Here is a 15,856-nt window from a genome sequence, read left to right on the forward strand (position 1 = left end):
TTTGGGGTTTTGATACTGTTGTTCATTTGTTTTTAATTTTCTTGCCATGTAGCTCAGGAGGGGTTAAACTCCCAGTGACCCTGAGCTGCCCTCGTCTCTCATTCTCCTCCACCGTCTTGCCTGACTCTCCAGCTCTCTGGTCAGAAAGAGCTCAAGCTTCCCTATCTGCCCAGCCCTCCACTGACCTCCATCTACACGCTGTGCCCACTGCTGGCAACAGCCTCTATTCTTGCCTTGTCCTCTCTGGTACTCCTGATCCTGCCAAGAGTATGATCAGAAATTACAAAGGGAGCCATGCCTCCACACCACTGAGCATGTCATGGGCCCCCTACCTGAACCCCACACTATCTCATTTTTCTAAGACCAAACAGATCCTCACGAGGGGGGACTCTGTCCACTCTGTCCACTCTCCTGTCCCTACCTTCCATTTTCCAGTTTACCCCCACCCCAGCATATGGAGTAACACCACATCCTAGACCAACACAGCTGCTGCTGATCTTGACCAATTAGCATCGACCTTCAGCTGACAATGGAGAGTCTTTTTCCCCATTTCAAGGGCCTGAGTAGATGAGAACCTGATCAACATCCTGTGAGATTCCCAGGGGCTAGCGGGGCTCCACTCCCACCCCATACAGGCTGCCTAACTCCGGACCCAGTGTAGAGTCCTCCCAACTAACATCCTTCACTCCACCATCCAACACAGCTGGCCATCACAAGACCACTTTGTTTCTGAGCAAGCCTCCTACAGAATTAGCTGTGTGCAGGCACTGAAGGACATGGACTGCAAAGCAGTACCCCAAACCTCCAGGTGACGCCTAGGCTCTGCTTGGAACACAAACAGAAAATGAAGATGAGCTGGGCACATGTTTTAATGAAAGTTCACAGATACAAGAGCTTGGAGCAGGGGTTGCAGCTTGGAGGAAGTTGAGGGTCAGGAATAAGGGAACCCCAGGTGCTGGCAGCCCCCATCCGGGGAGCTCCCATGAAAGCCCTTCTTGCTGGGTATCAGGTCTGAGGGGTCCAGGAGCCTGGGCAGGGTGCATGGGTCAGGGAGGGCAGCCACTGGCAACCAGGCAGCATTGTGGGAGGAAGCCCAGAGACCCAGTGCCAGAAGGACAGGGGCAGGCGGCAGATAGGGTGGCTGGGAGGAGTGCTCCACTCCATCGGGCACTCAGCTTCTGGTGGCCTTGCTGCCATGCATGGCTCTGGGCCTTGGTGGAAGCCCATTCTGCCTCACATTCTCAGCATCCTGAATCTCAGTGGCCATCAGTCTCAGTGCTGTGTCTCTAAGACCGTTGCCTGCTGGGCTCAGTAGTCAGTGAGCGGGTACCGCAGGAAAATGAAGATGAGGATGATGCAGGAGGCTGCCAGTGCGGAACTGGTGATGTTAAATAGCCGTGCTGTCTTGGCATCCTCCACAGCCCCATTCAGGTCATTCAGGAGCTTCTTGTCCCTAACCTGGAGGCAGAAGGAGGAGGAAGAGAGGTAGAGGTCAGAAGAGGCAGTGGAGTGGAGGCTGGCAAGCAATAGTTCAGTACAGGAGTGGGGAGAAAAGAGGGAGATGTCAGAGGAAGCAGGAGGAGGAGGAGACCAGCAGAGAAGAGAGCAGGGAGGCCAGCAGAGGGTGGGGACAGTGTGGATAGAGGAGGAAGAGAGACAGAAGTCAGGAGAGGTGGCAGGACTGAGGCCAGCAGAGGAGAGGAAATGGAGGCCAGCAGAGGGAGGAGGAAGGTTAGCAGAGGAGTAGGTTCAGAGGTCATCAATGAGGAGAAAGAGAGGTAGAAATTGGGAGAAGAGGCATGACAGAGACCAGCAGATGAAGGGTGTTAGAGGACAACACAGGAAGGGTATGGAGACTAGCGAAGGAGGGGAAGAGGGTGGCAGCGGTCATCAGTAGAGACAGAGGGCAGTAGAGGAGGGAGGTTGGGGTGGTGGGAAGCAGAGATGTGAGAGTTGAGCAGTCTCAGGACCTCTTTCCTGCAAGTACCTGCCTTCAGTTTGGGGAACACAGTCAACGAGACACTCGTCTTTCACAGTTTGTAAAGTAAATAATGTTTGGTCAGAGAAGAAAATGGGGAACAAGGAACACGGGTACCCTGTGAAGGATGCTCAGGAATTTCCATTTTATTTTGTAAAACGGCTCAAAGAGTCTGAGGTGATCTAGTGTAAAATTGGAGACAACGGATGCATAGTGACTAGGATGATGACACCAGCGGCGGGTGTGTGAGGTGTGACAAGTGTACCTCACGTGTTGCGATCAGCTCTGCCTAGGTGGACCTTAACTAGAATGCTGAGTGGACAAGACATCCTCGGGAGATGGGGACAGAGCGGGCCATTTCTAAGAGGCTACCTGGTCAGGGCAGGCATGCCTTAGGACGTCCCCCTTTTGCTGCATAAGCCTGTGAATGCCAGCTGAACATGATGCAAGCTGAAATCAGAGCCTAGGAGATGGGAGTATAAGATGAGCACGGGGAAGATGGGAATTGCTTTGCTCAGGGACTGGGTTTGGTTGAAAGAAGGAAGGTGGGCAAAAAGACATCTGGACTGGTTGATGACAGAGTTAGGAAAGTGGATACCTGTGGAGGAAGTGAGGTGGGATGAAGGATGGATGGGTAGGAATGGAGTGGGAACAGAAGGAAAACAGAAGCCTGCTAGAAGGAAGGATTGTCCTGAGGAGGAAAGAACGAGGAGAGAGGAGGAGGTGTGCTATGGGTACAAGCAGTGGAGCAGAGGGAGCAGGCAGGAGGAAGGACGGGAGTGGGGAAGGGTGAGAGGAAGGGAAGGGACCCAGTAAAGGGCAGGGAGTGACTTGGGAAGGTGGGTTGTACTATGTGTGGATTGGACAGAGAGCTCCTATGGGAAGAAGGGCTGAGGAGTCAGGAAAGCAAAACCGGGAGACCCTGAGCTCTGGTGACATGGGAGGGAACCAACATCTCTGTCACCAAGGAGTATATCCCCGTTTACTCAGCTCCCACAATTTGAGTGAAGTATTTGATAAAGTATTAGCCTGCTTGTTTTCAACTGTAATGCAAAATCCTTTCCCTGACTGATGCTTGCTGCCATATAGACATGTGGGTCTCTAGCAAGATACTATATCTAGTTCAGCTATCCAGCTGCGATCATTAGCCAGGTGTTCTCTTTAACAAACCAGGTGTTCTACTTCCTCTTGCGAGCTCCTCCTCCAGGATGCAGATGCGCTAGAGAAACTCTGGGAGTGAGCTTTGCCTCTGTGCGGTAAGCTCAGTCAGTGGTCCCTGTTGCTGATCTCAACTCTTGCCCATGATGTGGAGACAGTGAGATGTCCACCTCACAGTGTTGGCAAAGGCCTCATGGTTAACCTCATGTTTCTGACACAGCATCTTGCCTTTAGGCTCCTATGAGAGAAACAAAGGTGATTCTAGAATAATGCTGGCTAGCAGAGAGTATGCAGAAGAGCCTTGGCTCACCCTTGTTCTTTATTTTATTTTATTTTATTTTATTTTATTTTATTTTATTTTATTTTTAAGAAAATAGGTGTTAATTTCTTTACAAGTCTTGAGGCTAGAAGGTAGCTATAAATACAGAAGTCACTATCAAGGGAACAGTGTGGATGGGTAAGTGAACTTACGTGCATGTGTGTGTGTGTGTGGTGTGAGAAAGAGACAAGCAGTTAGAGCAAATGGGGCCATTGGTGTGTTGATGTGTGTTAGATGAACAGGAGAGACAGGTAGATGAATTTTGTCATATGCTGGATGAGTGGGCTGGGTACACAGAACATATGTCAAATGGAAATAACAGGAGGATATGAGTGGATGCTCGTTGTGGGGGTAGGTAGCAAGATGAGACAGGCACAGATCCTTAAACTCATCAGTCCATCAGCCAGTCAATCAGTCAGTCTTTACTTGGTGCCGGCCCTGGCAGCCTGGGTATGTAACGGCAGCTGTGCAGCGCTCAGCTGTGCCCTGGTATGTAACAAGGACCAAAACAAAGCCCCTGTCCTCGTGGCTCACCGACCAGGCGAGGAGTCACAAGACGTGGGAGAGGTAAGTGGGCTAAGGAGGCTAAAGAGGTAGCTGAAAGTGCCAGGGATCGATGGTGTCCTGGGAGAACCAGTCTCAGGAGATATCCCAGAAAGACTTCATTGAGTGGATGTTTGTCACGAGACCAGTGACAAGTTTGGTCCTGAGGGGGTGTGATTCTGGTGGGAGGCTGTCTGTCAAGAAGATGGTGGGGCTTTATGAAGGCTTTTCAGAAGGACACAGCCGGAAGAAAGAGAAAGCTGGACAGACTAACAGAGCTGTTTGCTGAGGATTAAGCTCAGACAGGAAGGAGGCAGAGTCTGGCCTGGAGAAGGGAGGCTAGTTTATCAACTGAGGACATGGATCTAGTAACATGGACAAGGGCTGTGGCAGTGAAAGTGGACTGGCAGATGGATTTCTGGATCCATCAGCACTGACAACCCTGAGTTCAGTGGGGGAGGACTTGAGATGAGGTAGCCTGGAGGATAAACTAAAAGTGAGTTGCAGAAAGAAAACTGGGAGGCACAGACCAAGGAGCTTGGCAGTATAGGCCTCAGCACTAGCGAAAGCTGTTTTCCTGTCTTATGGCTAGATACCGGGAGCAATGCTGCCGAGTGTGAAGTTCAGGGATGAGGGGCAGAGATGAGCATGTGAAAGGCATGATCACGTGTGTGGTGGTTACGAGGACACATGAGGCACTGGGAGGGCTGGGTCCACCAAGATGAGGAATCCAGACTCAAAGACCAAGGAATCCCATGGGAGCAGGAAGAGGACTTGGAAAGGCAGTCAGAGAAGCGACAGGAAAGCTGAGAAGGCTGAGGGGGAGGGGAAGTCTGGAGAAGCAACCAGAGCAGGAAAGACATAGAGTGCCCAGTGGGGCCCAAGAAGTGACAGGTAATGTCTGCTGTGGAAAAACAGGACAGAGAGCAGGTAGTAAAGAGACTAGTGGGAAGTTGGGTGACTCAAAGCAAGTATGGGAAGAGGAAAAGGACATTAGACAAGACAGGCAGATGGATGGGGTGATGAATGAGCAGCCTTTTGATGAATGGTCGTGGTCTGATAGGTGAATTCCTCACAGGAAGGAAGGAAGGACAGGTCCTCGATGGACAACCAGTGGATGCTAGCTCAGCCTCTGGTGCTGAAGGAACAGGAAAGGGGAAAGGAAAGGGAGGCCGATGGTGACCAAATGGTCAGGAAGTTCTGTGGGTACGTACCCTACCAATTCAGACAATGAAGGTTCTGACCTCCAGAGAGGGCAGGAGGTGGGGCCTTTGAGGGTGAGGCAGCTGCCATGGAGAAGAGGCTCCAAGACACCTTTAACCCTTCGACCACGTGTGGACTCACAGATGTGTGACTAACCTACAGCCCAGAAGAGGGCAGCCCAGAAGAGGGGAGCCTGATTACGCTGAGGCCTTGTAAAGTCCCAGTCGCCAGAACTGTGGGGAAGTCACATCGTGTGGAAACTCTTCACACATGCAAACCAAAGCAGGTAACTTGGATGGGGAGAGAGGTGACCCAGCAGGCATGAACACATGAAAGATGGGAAAGAGAGGTGACATGGTGGGTAGCTAGAGGAATAACCCAAGGGATATGTGAGAGGAGAAGGGAGAAAGGCTGGAGGGCACACGGGCAGGGGTTTCAGAGTGTATGAGGAAGCATACAGGTACGGTGGTGGGTTGCGTATAGCCCTGGGTTTGATCCTCAGCACCACAAATGAGCCAGTGAATGCGGTGATACACACCTGTAATGCTAGCACTTAGGAAGAGCATGTAGAAACAGGAAGGTCGGGAGCTCGAGGTCATCCTTGGCTGCGCAGTTGAGGCCAGTTTGGGTTAAGAGCAAGGGAGAGAGGGAGAGAGAAAGGAGAAAGAAGAGGAGGAGGAGGAAAAAGAGAGAAGACGAGACCGTCCAGGGAAGGAAGACAAAGGATGGATAGACAGAGGGACTGAGGAAGCCCAGAGTCAAATAAAAAAAAACAAGAGCTGTGATAGCCTGGTGGTGATCTCCAGGAAGTGCCTTGTAGCACTGCATCTAGTTCCCCAGTTCTTTCAAGGGTACTTACTTTAACAAGGTTTTGCTATTGTTAATTAAAATATTCAATTTAATCATGGGAGATTGGGGCCAGGCCTGAAAAGATACTAAGAGCTCCACTACGACTTGATAGTTTATGGCTCTTGTCTTGCTGAAGGTAAATGGGTGACTCAGAGGAGAGAATAGGATGAGGTCGACAGTGAGTAAGAGGGTAGAAAAGAGCAGTGGAGTAGACTAACAGGTGAACAGGGAGCAGAGGAAAGGAAAAGAAAGGACAATATATGCCCCATGACCAGAGATGGGAGTTAAACATGTGAGTAAGTAGATATAAGTGAGGCTGATGTCTTCTAAAGGAACCAGGAGGAAAAGAGCAGCTGGGTAGGTGAGTTTATTGGGATGGGAATGGTTGGGGTTCAAGGGTGTGAACTGGCAGATCCACAGTAGGGATGAAGGCTGCTCCTCCCATGGTGCCTCTCACCTGTGTGAATAGCGCCTGCATATTTTAGACTGATTGGGTGAGAACAATCCTTGCAAGCATCTCCAACCTCCTCTACTTTATCTCAGCCTGAACCTCCATCAGGACAATCTGTTGACCCTTCCTTCAGAATACGTCCAGATCTCAGGCCTGGGAGCTCCTTGTTTATAGATTCAACTTGAGATCAAAATATATTTGAAGCAAAGTGGAATTTGTGCTGAATATGTGTGGTCTTTTCTTTGGTGTTCTTCCTTAAGTGATACAGTATAGCAGAACAACTATACTGTTGTTATACTGTTGTTAGTCAGGTTATGTTTTATGTCATCTAGAGATGATGCTGAGAACATGTGAGTGTGTATGTAGGATCCAAACAAACACTGGGCCGTTTTAAGTAAGGACTTGGGCACCTCCAAACTTGGCTGTCTGAAGAAAAAAATCTCCTCTGTATTATAAAGAAGTGACTAGAGGGCAGCCTTCTGCATACAGCTCCCTGGGCAGCCCAGTATCCCTGGGAAGCTCCTCCCATTTGGGTTCCCAGCCTCATCTCTCTGCATCCTTAGTCTGCCCCAACCTGAAAACTTCACCACGTGGACCCACTCACAGTAGATGACAAAACCCTCACTGTGAAAAACAAGGCTATGTCTCAGGTATGTCTGTCCCCTGTCCTGTTTCAGCCACACTGGTCATGGCACTTTGTCCCTGGGCTTCTGCAAGGCCTGCTCCTCATCTGTGACACACACTTCCTCAGACACGTACACTATGGCCTGGACTGCCTTGGGCTTACACTCAGTACAGTGACATGGACTTCTGTCTGAGCCCACCTTATATGAAATAGCAGTCCCAGCCACTCTCCTCCGTCTTCACAGCTGACATTACCACTGACATATAAGTGAGTTTTAGGATGGTCTGAGTCCTCTTCCAGAGGGGCTGTGTGGCTGGTGCTTCACCAAACGCTGGGCAGTTATTTGCTGCATGTGGAGTGAGAAGAGCAGTGGGAGAACGCTGGGGCATTCTGATGAATCGATGACTACATGTTGGGGTAGAAAGTTTAATGAGTGGCCATAATGGTTACATCATAGGGCAAAAGAGAAGATGAGAAAGAGGAAGGAAACATAAGCTTCAAGGTGAAGTAAGATGGGGACTGGGAGATGGCTCAGTTCATGTAAACTGTTAGCCAAGCAATCATGAAAGCTTGCATCTGATCTGAGGAACCTGTGTTTATCATCAATAACAAAAAGCCAGAGAGGGGCCGGAGGAGTGACTCAGAGCACTTGCTGTTCTTGCAAAGGACCCAGGTTCAGGTCCCAGGACCTAAAGGGTGGTTCATAACCACCTGTAACTCCAGTTCCACAGTACCCAATGGTCTCTTTCTGACCTCCTTAGGTGCCAGGCACAAATGTGGTACAAAACCATACATGCAGGCAAAACATGCATGGACATGAAACAAAAGCAGTAAACCTAAAACTATGTTTTCCAAAACTCAGGCATAGCTGCACATGCCTATATCCTCAGCACCGGGGAGGCAGAAACGGGGATCTCTGAAGTTTGATGGCTAGCCCGTCTAACTTAACTGGTGAGCCCCTGATCCCGGTGAGAGGCCTTATTCTGAAAGACATAGTGGGCTTCTGAGGAGAAGGCTCAGTGAATAAAGCCAGACAACCTGAGTTCAGTCCCTGGGATCCACATGGTGAACAGAGAGAATAAACTCCTGCGAGTAGTCCTCTGAGCCCTGTACAAGATGTGGTAATGTGTGTGTTCATGCACACACCAAAGTGTGTGTGTGTGTGTGTGTGTGTGTATTTATGAAGTGGTGGATCCAGAGGAATGATACTTGAGGTTGACTTCTGACCTCCACATTCATGCTTGCTTACATACACGTGGATTGGCATACATACAAATATGCACACACACACACACACACCTCATACATGAACATGAACAAACACACCCGATACAGACACAGGAATGAAGGAAGATGAATAAACATGTGGACATGGGGCAGGTCCACAGACAGAAGAGGGGGAGTGGGAGGGAGAGGCAAGATGGGGAAGACAGTCTGAGGTAGGCATGTGGGTGACAGGAGGGTAGAAGAGGCAGATGTAAAAGGAGTGGCAGGAGGGAAGGTGGGAGACTAGGGGGAGCAGTATGCGGACGAGAGACAAACTGAGAAAAGGGGGAAGGCAAGCAGCTAGATTACTGGATAAAACACTAGTAGAATTTGTGTTGATGCTTGTAGGTTTTTTTCTTTTCCCTTTTCTTCATTTTTCTCTTTTAAAAAACCAGAGTCTTACTATGTAACCGAGGCTGGCCTTGAACTCTAAATCCTCCTGCCTCTCACTCCCAAATGTTAGGAGTTCAGGTACACACCACCATACTTGGTTTATCTAAGGTGTGTCCATCTCTAAAGTTAAGAGAGGGTGAAATGTTGAAGGAGCCCAGGAGATGGCAAACAAAGTCATGGCTGAAATGTGAGGTGTGGAGTTAGTCTAGGGCAAAGTGAGAGCAGGCAAGCGTGTTCAAAGCCACATATGGATCAGAAAATTATTGGCTGAGAAAGACAGATAGGGAAGAAGTTGGGGGACAGGAGAGAGGGAAGAATACATTGGAGAGAAAATATTTGGGTGGACATAAATCTGGAGAGAGGACAAATGTTTGTATATTGATGGATGGGTGCCAAATTCTACACAGGGAAGGAGAAGAGGTTATGGAGGTTGGAATGAGGAGAAGATGGAGGGAACGGTTATAAGAAGAAACAACTTCAGTAAGTTAGTGTCCCGACATATCACAAAGAACAACGTCTCTCAGCCACGCTTTGAGGGTGGGTGGAGTTCAGGAAGAGAATGAAGCACAGGTGTAGTTACTCACATAAGAAGGGTCTCATAGTTAGACGGTACTGTTATACTCTGAACCATGAACATGGGGCTGTGTGGCTGTGCACATAGAATGAAAGAGATGGATAGAGGGAGGGATGAGAGGTAGGAAAATGGATAAATTGATAGTAGTGTCTGGTTGGAGATCACTAGGAATGGGAAGAGGGTAAGAGGGAAGAAGAGAGGAAGAAAAAGATCAGCAGAGGGTCAGAGGATGAATGTGTTTATGGATGGGCACTTTGAGAAGAGATGAGTACTTGATATGTTGATGGATGGCATTCAGGGATGAGCGGAAGAGGCAAGGGAGACAAGGAGGGAGGCTGGTTGGGAAGGAAATCATGTGGTGTGTGGAAATGGACGAGGGTATGGAAAACATGGGGTGCTTGTGTATAAATAGGGGGATGAATAAATGAAATCTATAGATACAGTGAGGATGGACAGGTGGATGGGCGGGTGGGTGGGTGGATGGGTTAATGGGTGGGTGGGTGGATGAATGATGGATGGATGATAAGTTCAGCCTATGAAACTAAAGGGGGAACTACACAAGAGGAGAGAAAATTAATGTGGACAAATGGTTACATGGGTGGAAAATAGAAAAAAAGGGCAGAAGGATGGATGAATTGAGAGGGGAAGAATGCAGATGAGGAAAACTGAGTGACTGACAAAATGCATGAATGGCTAGTTGGTATGGGGGAATGGTGGGAAGAAGGGTGCTGCTGTCTGGATGTAGTGAACAGAGTGGAGGATGGATTGAGATATACTTAATGAGGGGTATCTGAGAAAATCCAGATGGCCTCATAGTCTGTTAACACCACAGAATCTGTACACAAGTCAACTAGGACACTACCTGGTGATGAAGTTTTCTGTGCGTGTGACCTGTCATTGCCTGACTTATATAGTCATGCTACTATATAAGTGTGAGGGGATGGTTAGATGACCGCACACATGGATGGGTGGGTAGGTGAGCAGGTGGATGAGTGAATACATGGAAAGGTGGAAGAATGGGTTGTGACTGGGAAGCAGGGCGAGTGTGTGAAGAGTAGAGTAGATAGACATGCAGATGAGTGGATAGTAGGGCAGGTGTGGTGTGGATAGAAGGATGGTAGATGGGCCGATGGGTGGGCCAATGGGTGGGTTGACAGGCATGTGGGTGTGCGGGTGGATGAGTGTGTGGATGGGTAGAAGGGTGGGTGGATGAATGGGGTGGGTGAGTAGATGCGTTAAATGAGCGGATGGGCAGATGAATGCTAATTGGATGGGTGGGTAGATGGTGGATGAGTGCCTAGAGTGATGGATGTGATGTGGATAGATGGGCGAGCGGGTGGATGGATGTGTGACTGTGTGGGCAGGTGGTTGGGTAAACAAGTAAATGAATAGCTAGGTGTGCATACGTGTGATGTGGATAGATGGATGGTACACGAGCAGATGAATGCACAAATGGATGGGTGTGGTGTGGGTAGATGGATGGGTAGATAGATGGGTGGAAGATGGATAAGTGGGAGGGCGAATAGCTGACTTAGTGGACAGGTGAGTGTATGAGTAGTTGGGTGGGTGAATGAAGAGGTGGATGGGTAGATAGATGGGTGGGAGGATAGATGGCTGGTTGAATGGATGGGCTGATAACATTGATACTTGGGAAGGATGAGAGAGCAGATGCATACGTACAAAACACAACCAGATTGTACCCTCCTAACCTATGTTTTCAGGCTTTCCGGTCAGGAGAGGTCTTCAAGCCTCCTGAGCTCAGATCAAGCAGCTGCCACATGCTGGAGACACCACACCCCCTCTCCATTACCCTCCCACTCTGCTCACCACAGAGGAAGTCCATGCTTCATGTCTGCTCCCTCCTCCAGGTAAAACTTTGCCTTCAGGGCCCATAGGAAATACTACCTCCTCCCAGAAGCCCTTGTCCTGAACCTTACTTGGCCCCAAGCTCAGTGTGATGTTTTTCTTTTCTGAGACAGTGGGCTATATATCTCCTCTGGTGACTTCCTCTGTCCAGCCAAATAATATCCCTAGACCTCCCTCATGGTGGTAACCATGCTTTGGCCACTGCAAGGGTGGTTCTGAGGGTGGGGCAAACGTGACCAGGGAAGGAAGGTCTTAGAGCAGGAGGAGCACAGGCTTCATACAAGAGAGGGTGCCTGTGAGCCAGTGTGTGCACAAGGCTCAGTTTTTCCCCATGAAAGGGTCATAAGGGACCATGAAGGGACTGGAATGCCAGCACTGGAACCTGGGCAGTGTGCAGCTAGCAGTGGGGCTGTGCAGTTATGGGGCAGTGTGTGGAGGCTGCATGGAGACTTGATCTATTGGATTGTGCTCTTCCCTAGATACAGAGAAGCCTGCATGGAGCTGACCTGACCCATGTGGTTGGAGGAATGGATGGTGGCCTGATGGGAGATGGGCAGACAGGGCAGGCTAGAATGTCATTATCTCGCACCAGCCCATCTGATCACATGATGGCCTAAACAGCATCGTCTCTATTTGTGAACAGATAAGGGAAGGGCTCAGCAAGGAAAGGTGGCTGGAAAACCAGCCAACGCCTCCTGATCCCTGTTCCACCCACTGTCCTTGGGCATTCCTGTGATGGGCTGCAGGGGTGGCAGGTGCAGGTGGTCAGGAGGCTGCAGCTAGATGCACAGGGGACTGATTTCCAGGCATCGGGTCAGAGTTAGCCTGCTCTGTGCCGACCCTGCACATCCTCCCAAGAAGTCCCAAGGCCTGTCCACTGTTCCCTGGGAAGATCTCAGGAAGCAAAACAAGAGGGAGAGGGAGAGGAAGCCCCCTCTCCTCTCCACAGGGTGGACCTCACATCCCAGCACAAACTCATAACCATCCAGAAATGCCTGACCTACCTACAACCCACACCAGATGGGCTACCCTGCCCAGTCAGCCAGAGACATCCTGAGCCAGGGGAGGAAGGGACAGCTCCCGGACCAGAGCCCAGGCAGCCATGCCCAAACCCTCAGGCTGTAGACAGTGCAGGGAAAGCGGACACCAAGGGAGGCTATGTTCCACTAGCAACCTGGCAATGGTGCCCTCTGCCTGGCGTTGCCCCAGAGAATAGGGCTGAGCTGGCCTTAGGACATCCCAAGTCCTTAGTCTCCTTCTCACATTGCCTCTCAGCACAAGCAGCATGCAAACACATGTTTACTCACTAATAATAGCACTCACGGGTCATACGCAAGCATTGTGTCCACTCACAGTACATGTCTAAATGGGATGTGGGCATGCAATTATGCTGGCAATTTTCACATGCATGGACATTTCTATGTTCATGCACACTCACACACAGTTGCACTCACGTGTGCATTTGCTCACACGATGCCCATGTGCGTGCACAATTACATGCGTACAATAACACTCAGACATATACACTCAAGTATCCACACTCCACATAAACATACCCACCCAGGCAACATGAGCAAATGCACCCGCTCATATACTCTCCACACACGCGGTGAATTACATGCATGTGAGCACATGTATACATACATGCTCTCAAAGAAATGCCCACTCGTAGACACAGCTCCCATGTGATACAGCTGAAGGTGAGGAGCCCAGGCCTGGAGATGAAGGCATGATGACGGTGTGATATGCCGATCATGAGTCAGGAAGAGGGGGAGAGAGCCTGTCAGCCTGGCATGTGATGCAGGGCAAGATGGGGCTCCCGTCTACAAGATGAATCGTGGGGGTTGAGCTGCCTGAGCATCCTTCCTCCCAGGTCAGTTTTGTCCTTACTTTTAAATCCCTGTAGCACCCTGCTGCTCGCCCAGACCCTGGCACCCCCTCTTTGCTGGGCAGCTGCAATCTCTGGACTGCATCTGGCTGGGGCCATTCAAGTCTGGGCTTGGGAAGTGATGATCTGTGTAATTGTGAGCCAAGCCCTTCCTTCCGGAGATGCAGGATGGGAGGAGGGCACCCAGGCATCATTCCCGCACCCTGCTGGTGGTGCTCCAACAGTCCAAGGATTCTCAGCCCTGACCTGGGATACAAGGGCTAAGACACTCTGAAGCCATCCATCACAGCTTCCCCCAGCCCCATAGTTGTCATGGGAAGGAGTAGGGGTAGGGTTGAATGAGGGGTCCAAAGGCTGGCCACCCTGCTCTGCTCCCAGCCACCAACTCCCAGTACAAAAGGGAGTTAGCCCTGGAAGTTGTAGCCACTGTGGGTACAGAGTGGGTGGGGATAGGAGAAGTTTTCTAACTTCTCCCCTGGGTCAATCTGGTCACCAGGCTTTGGCCTTCCATCACATGCCTGGCTGGATGGGCATAAGTGCCTGGCAATGGAGCCCCCATAGAGGGGCTAACAAAGAGGTTCTGTGAGGGCTCTGAGCCACCCCTCTGCTATCTGAAGGCACAGGATCTCAAGTCCTCTAGCTCAATGCAGTCTCCATCACATTTACTTAGGTGTGGCTACTGTCCACATTGACTTCCATGTCCCCTGACCAGAGGATGGGACCTTGAGCTCTGAATGCCCGCTCCCAATGACTTAACTAAGCTAGTTGTACAGAGAAGACAACCCTACCCCACTCCCCAAACTCAGTTCAGGAAAGGGAAGGGATGGGCCTTTGCTGCCTTTGCTGCCAGCCCAGACCTGGCCAACAGCCTTACCTCGTTGAATCCGTAAGAGATCTGGCTGGGCTTGCATGCTCTGCCCTGGGCGTCACTAAGTGACATTCCATCCTGCTAACCCCCTTAACCCTGCCGCCCCCTGCCCAGGCTCACTTTGAGGGAGTAGGCCAGAGCAATGAAGCCCAGACAGCAGAAGTTGAGGTAGACGAAGTTGAAGATGGACCACAGATAGTAGTCGTTCACTTCTGTGGTGTCCGGGTAGACCTCAATGACTGTTGTAGGGTTGGTCATGGTCTTCTTCTCAGCTAAGTGCTTGCAGGCCTGGGGGACACCCGATGCCCGAACGCTGTCAGTCTTGCTGCTTTTGGACTCCATAGGAAACAGAGTGGGTGCCATGGGGGGCGAGGCTGAGGGCTCAGGAGCTGGGGCCGCTGCAGCCTGCAGGGCGGGAGGCTTGGACACACAGGCGAAGCAGCCCTTGGGTGAACCTGCTGGTGGCCTGGGAATCCAGAAGGCCCCGTCCAGGGGGACTCGGGCTTCCTGGGTGCCGTCCGTGGTGCTGGCCGGGGCTCCCAGCAGGGCTGGGCACTGGCTGGGGCCCTGGGCCTGGAGGGAGGGACAGAGTGAGGAGTAGCTGGGCTCTGAGTGCCCAGTAACACCTACCCTGGGGCCTTGCAGCATCTTCCCTGCAAACCCATAAATGGCCTATGGGAGATGGAAATCCCTGCGAGGTTGCCAGCTGCCAGCCTGCCTGCCACCTGCCTCCCCCACCCAGCCGGCCACAGCCAATACCAAAGCCATTCTCAGTAGCCTTGGCAAGCACATCAGGGCTTTTCATCGCTTTGCCATCTGCGCCTACTGACACACACAACAGCACCCCCTCAGCATCCTGACTGACACCCTGTTGCGATAAGCAAAGCGCCCCTGCATCTCCACGCACTCTGGGCATTCAGACCTACAGTGACACTGCTCTAGTCACTGACTGGTAGGATGAACAGTGCTCGCTGAAGCACATACACACCAAGAAGCACCACATACACACCATCACCCGCCGAGCTCTCTAGTCTCAGCACACCCGCGCGCCCAGACGCGCCAGGTAAACAACTGCCCACCCAGACGCGCAGCGCTACACACACCGCCTCATAGACACATTTCGGGAAGATCCGCGCAGGTGCAGGGCTACAAACTCGCGCTCTTCGCCTCCTAAACCCGGCTAAGAGCCTAACTAGGGACCCTAAGAGTGCACATTGTCACAAGGAGCCACTCACCTCCCCCCTACCCCCGTGCCACCAAAAGACCCACAATGAGACTCTGCGAAATGGACATTTCCAAGAGACAGCTTGGCGCTGGAACCCTGCGCCACCAGGCGCGCCCGTTCCCCATGGGGCTATAGCAGGGGGCTGTGGCCGAATTGGGTGGTCCCTGGTCTGACCCAAGGCTGCAGCAGCCACCGGGATCGCTCACCTACTGGCGACTGGGCGGCAAGCGGGTCAGACCCCTGAGCCTCGGAGCGCGCGTCCTTCCGCTGTCCCGGGCCGCTGTCTGTCCGCTGAGCGTCCCAGCGGCCCAACCTTGGGGGCGGGGAGCGAGTGGTGCTGGCGCCGCTGCCTCCCCCGCTGCCCGCGCGCGCTCGCTCCGCAGCGCCAGGCCAGCCGCGGCTGCAGCCAGAGCCTGACTCACGGCGGCGGCGGCGCAGACACCTCAGCCACCTCCCTAGGGAGGGAGGGGACCCGCTAGCCCGGAAGGCAGGACCCCGGGGAGTCGCAAGCTGCGAGAGGCTGGGACCCTTGAAACCCATGAGCTGCATGGCTCCCATATCCACCGACGACTAAGCTGCTTCCCCTGCCCACCTGTCCTCATATTCTCTGGTGGGTCCTTGGGTCTGGCAAGTCTGTCTGCTGAGCATTC

General features: G+C 51.7%; 1 protein-coding gene across 1 annotated transcript; it reads right to left on the reverse strand.

Moving 5' to 3' along the window:
- Positions 1–924: 924 nt before the first annotated feature.
- On the reverse strand, positions 925–15,764 carry Ifitm10 (interferon induced transmembrane protein 10). The gene is made up of 3 exons (XM_055614652.1): positions 15,417–15,764; positions 14,102–14,554; positions 925–1,458 (listed from the first exon to the last, which is right to left on the reverse strand). The coding sequence occupies exons 1-3, from the start codon at positions 15,762–15,764 to the stop codon at positions 1,309–1,311; spliced, it is 951 nt and encodes a 316-aa protein (XP_055470627.1). The 3' UTR covers positions 925–1,308.
- Positions 15,765–15,856: the final 92 nt, after the last annotated feature.

This window comes from Psammomys obesus, unplaced genomic scaffold (genome assembly GCF_907164565.1).
Source record: "Psammomys obesus unplaced genomic scaffold, mPsaObe1.curated_primary_1811, whole genome shotgun sequence".
In the NCBI taxonomy this organism is placed as follows: Eukaryota; Metazoa; Chordata; class Mammalia; order Rodentia; family Muridae; genus Psammomys; species Psammomys obesus.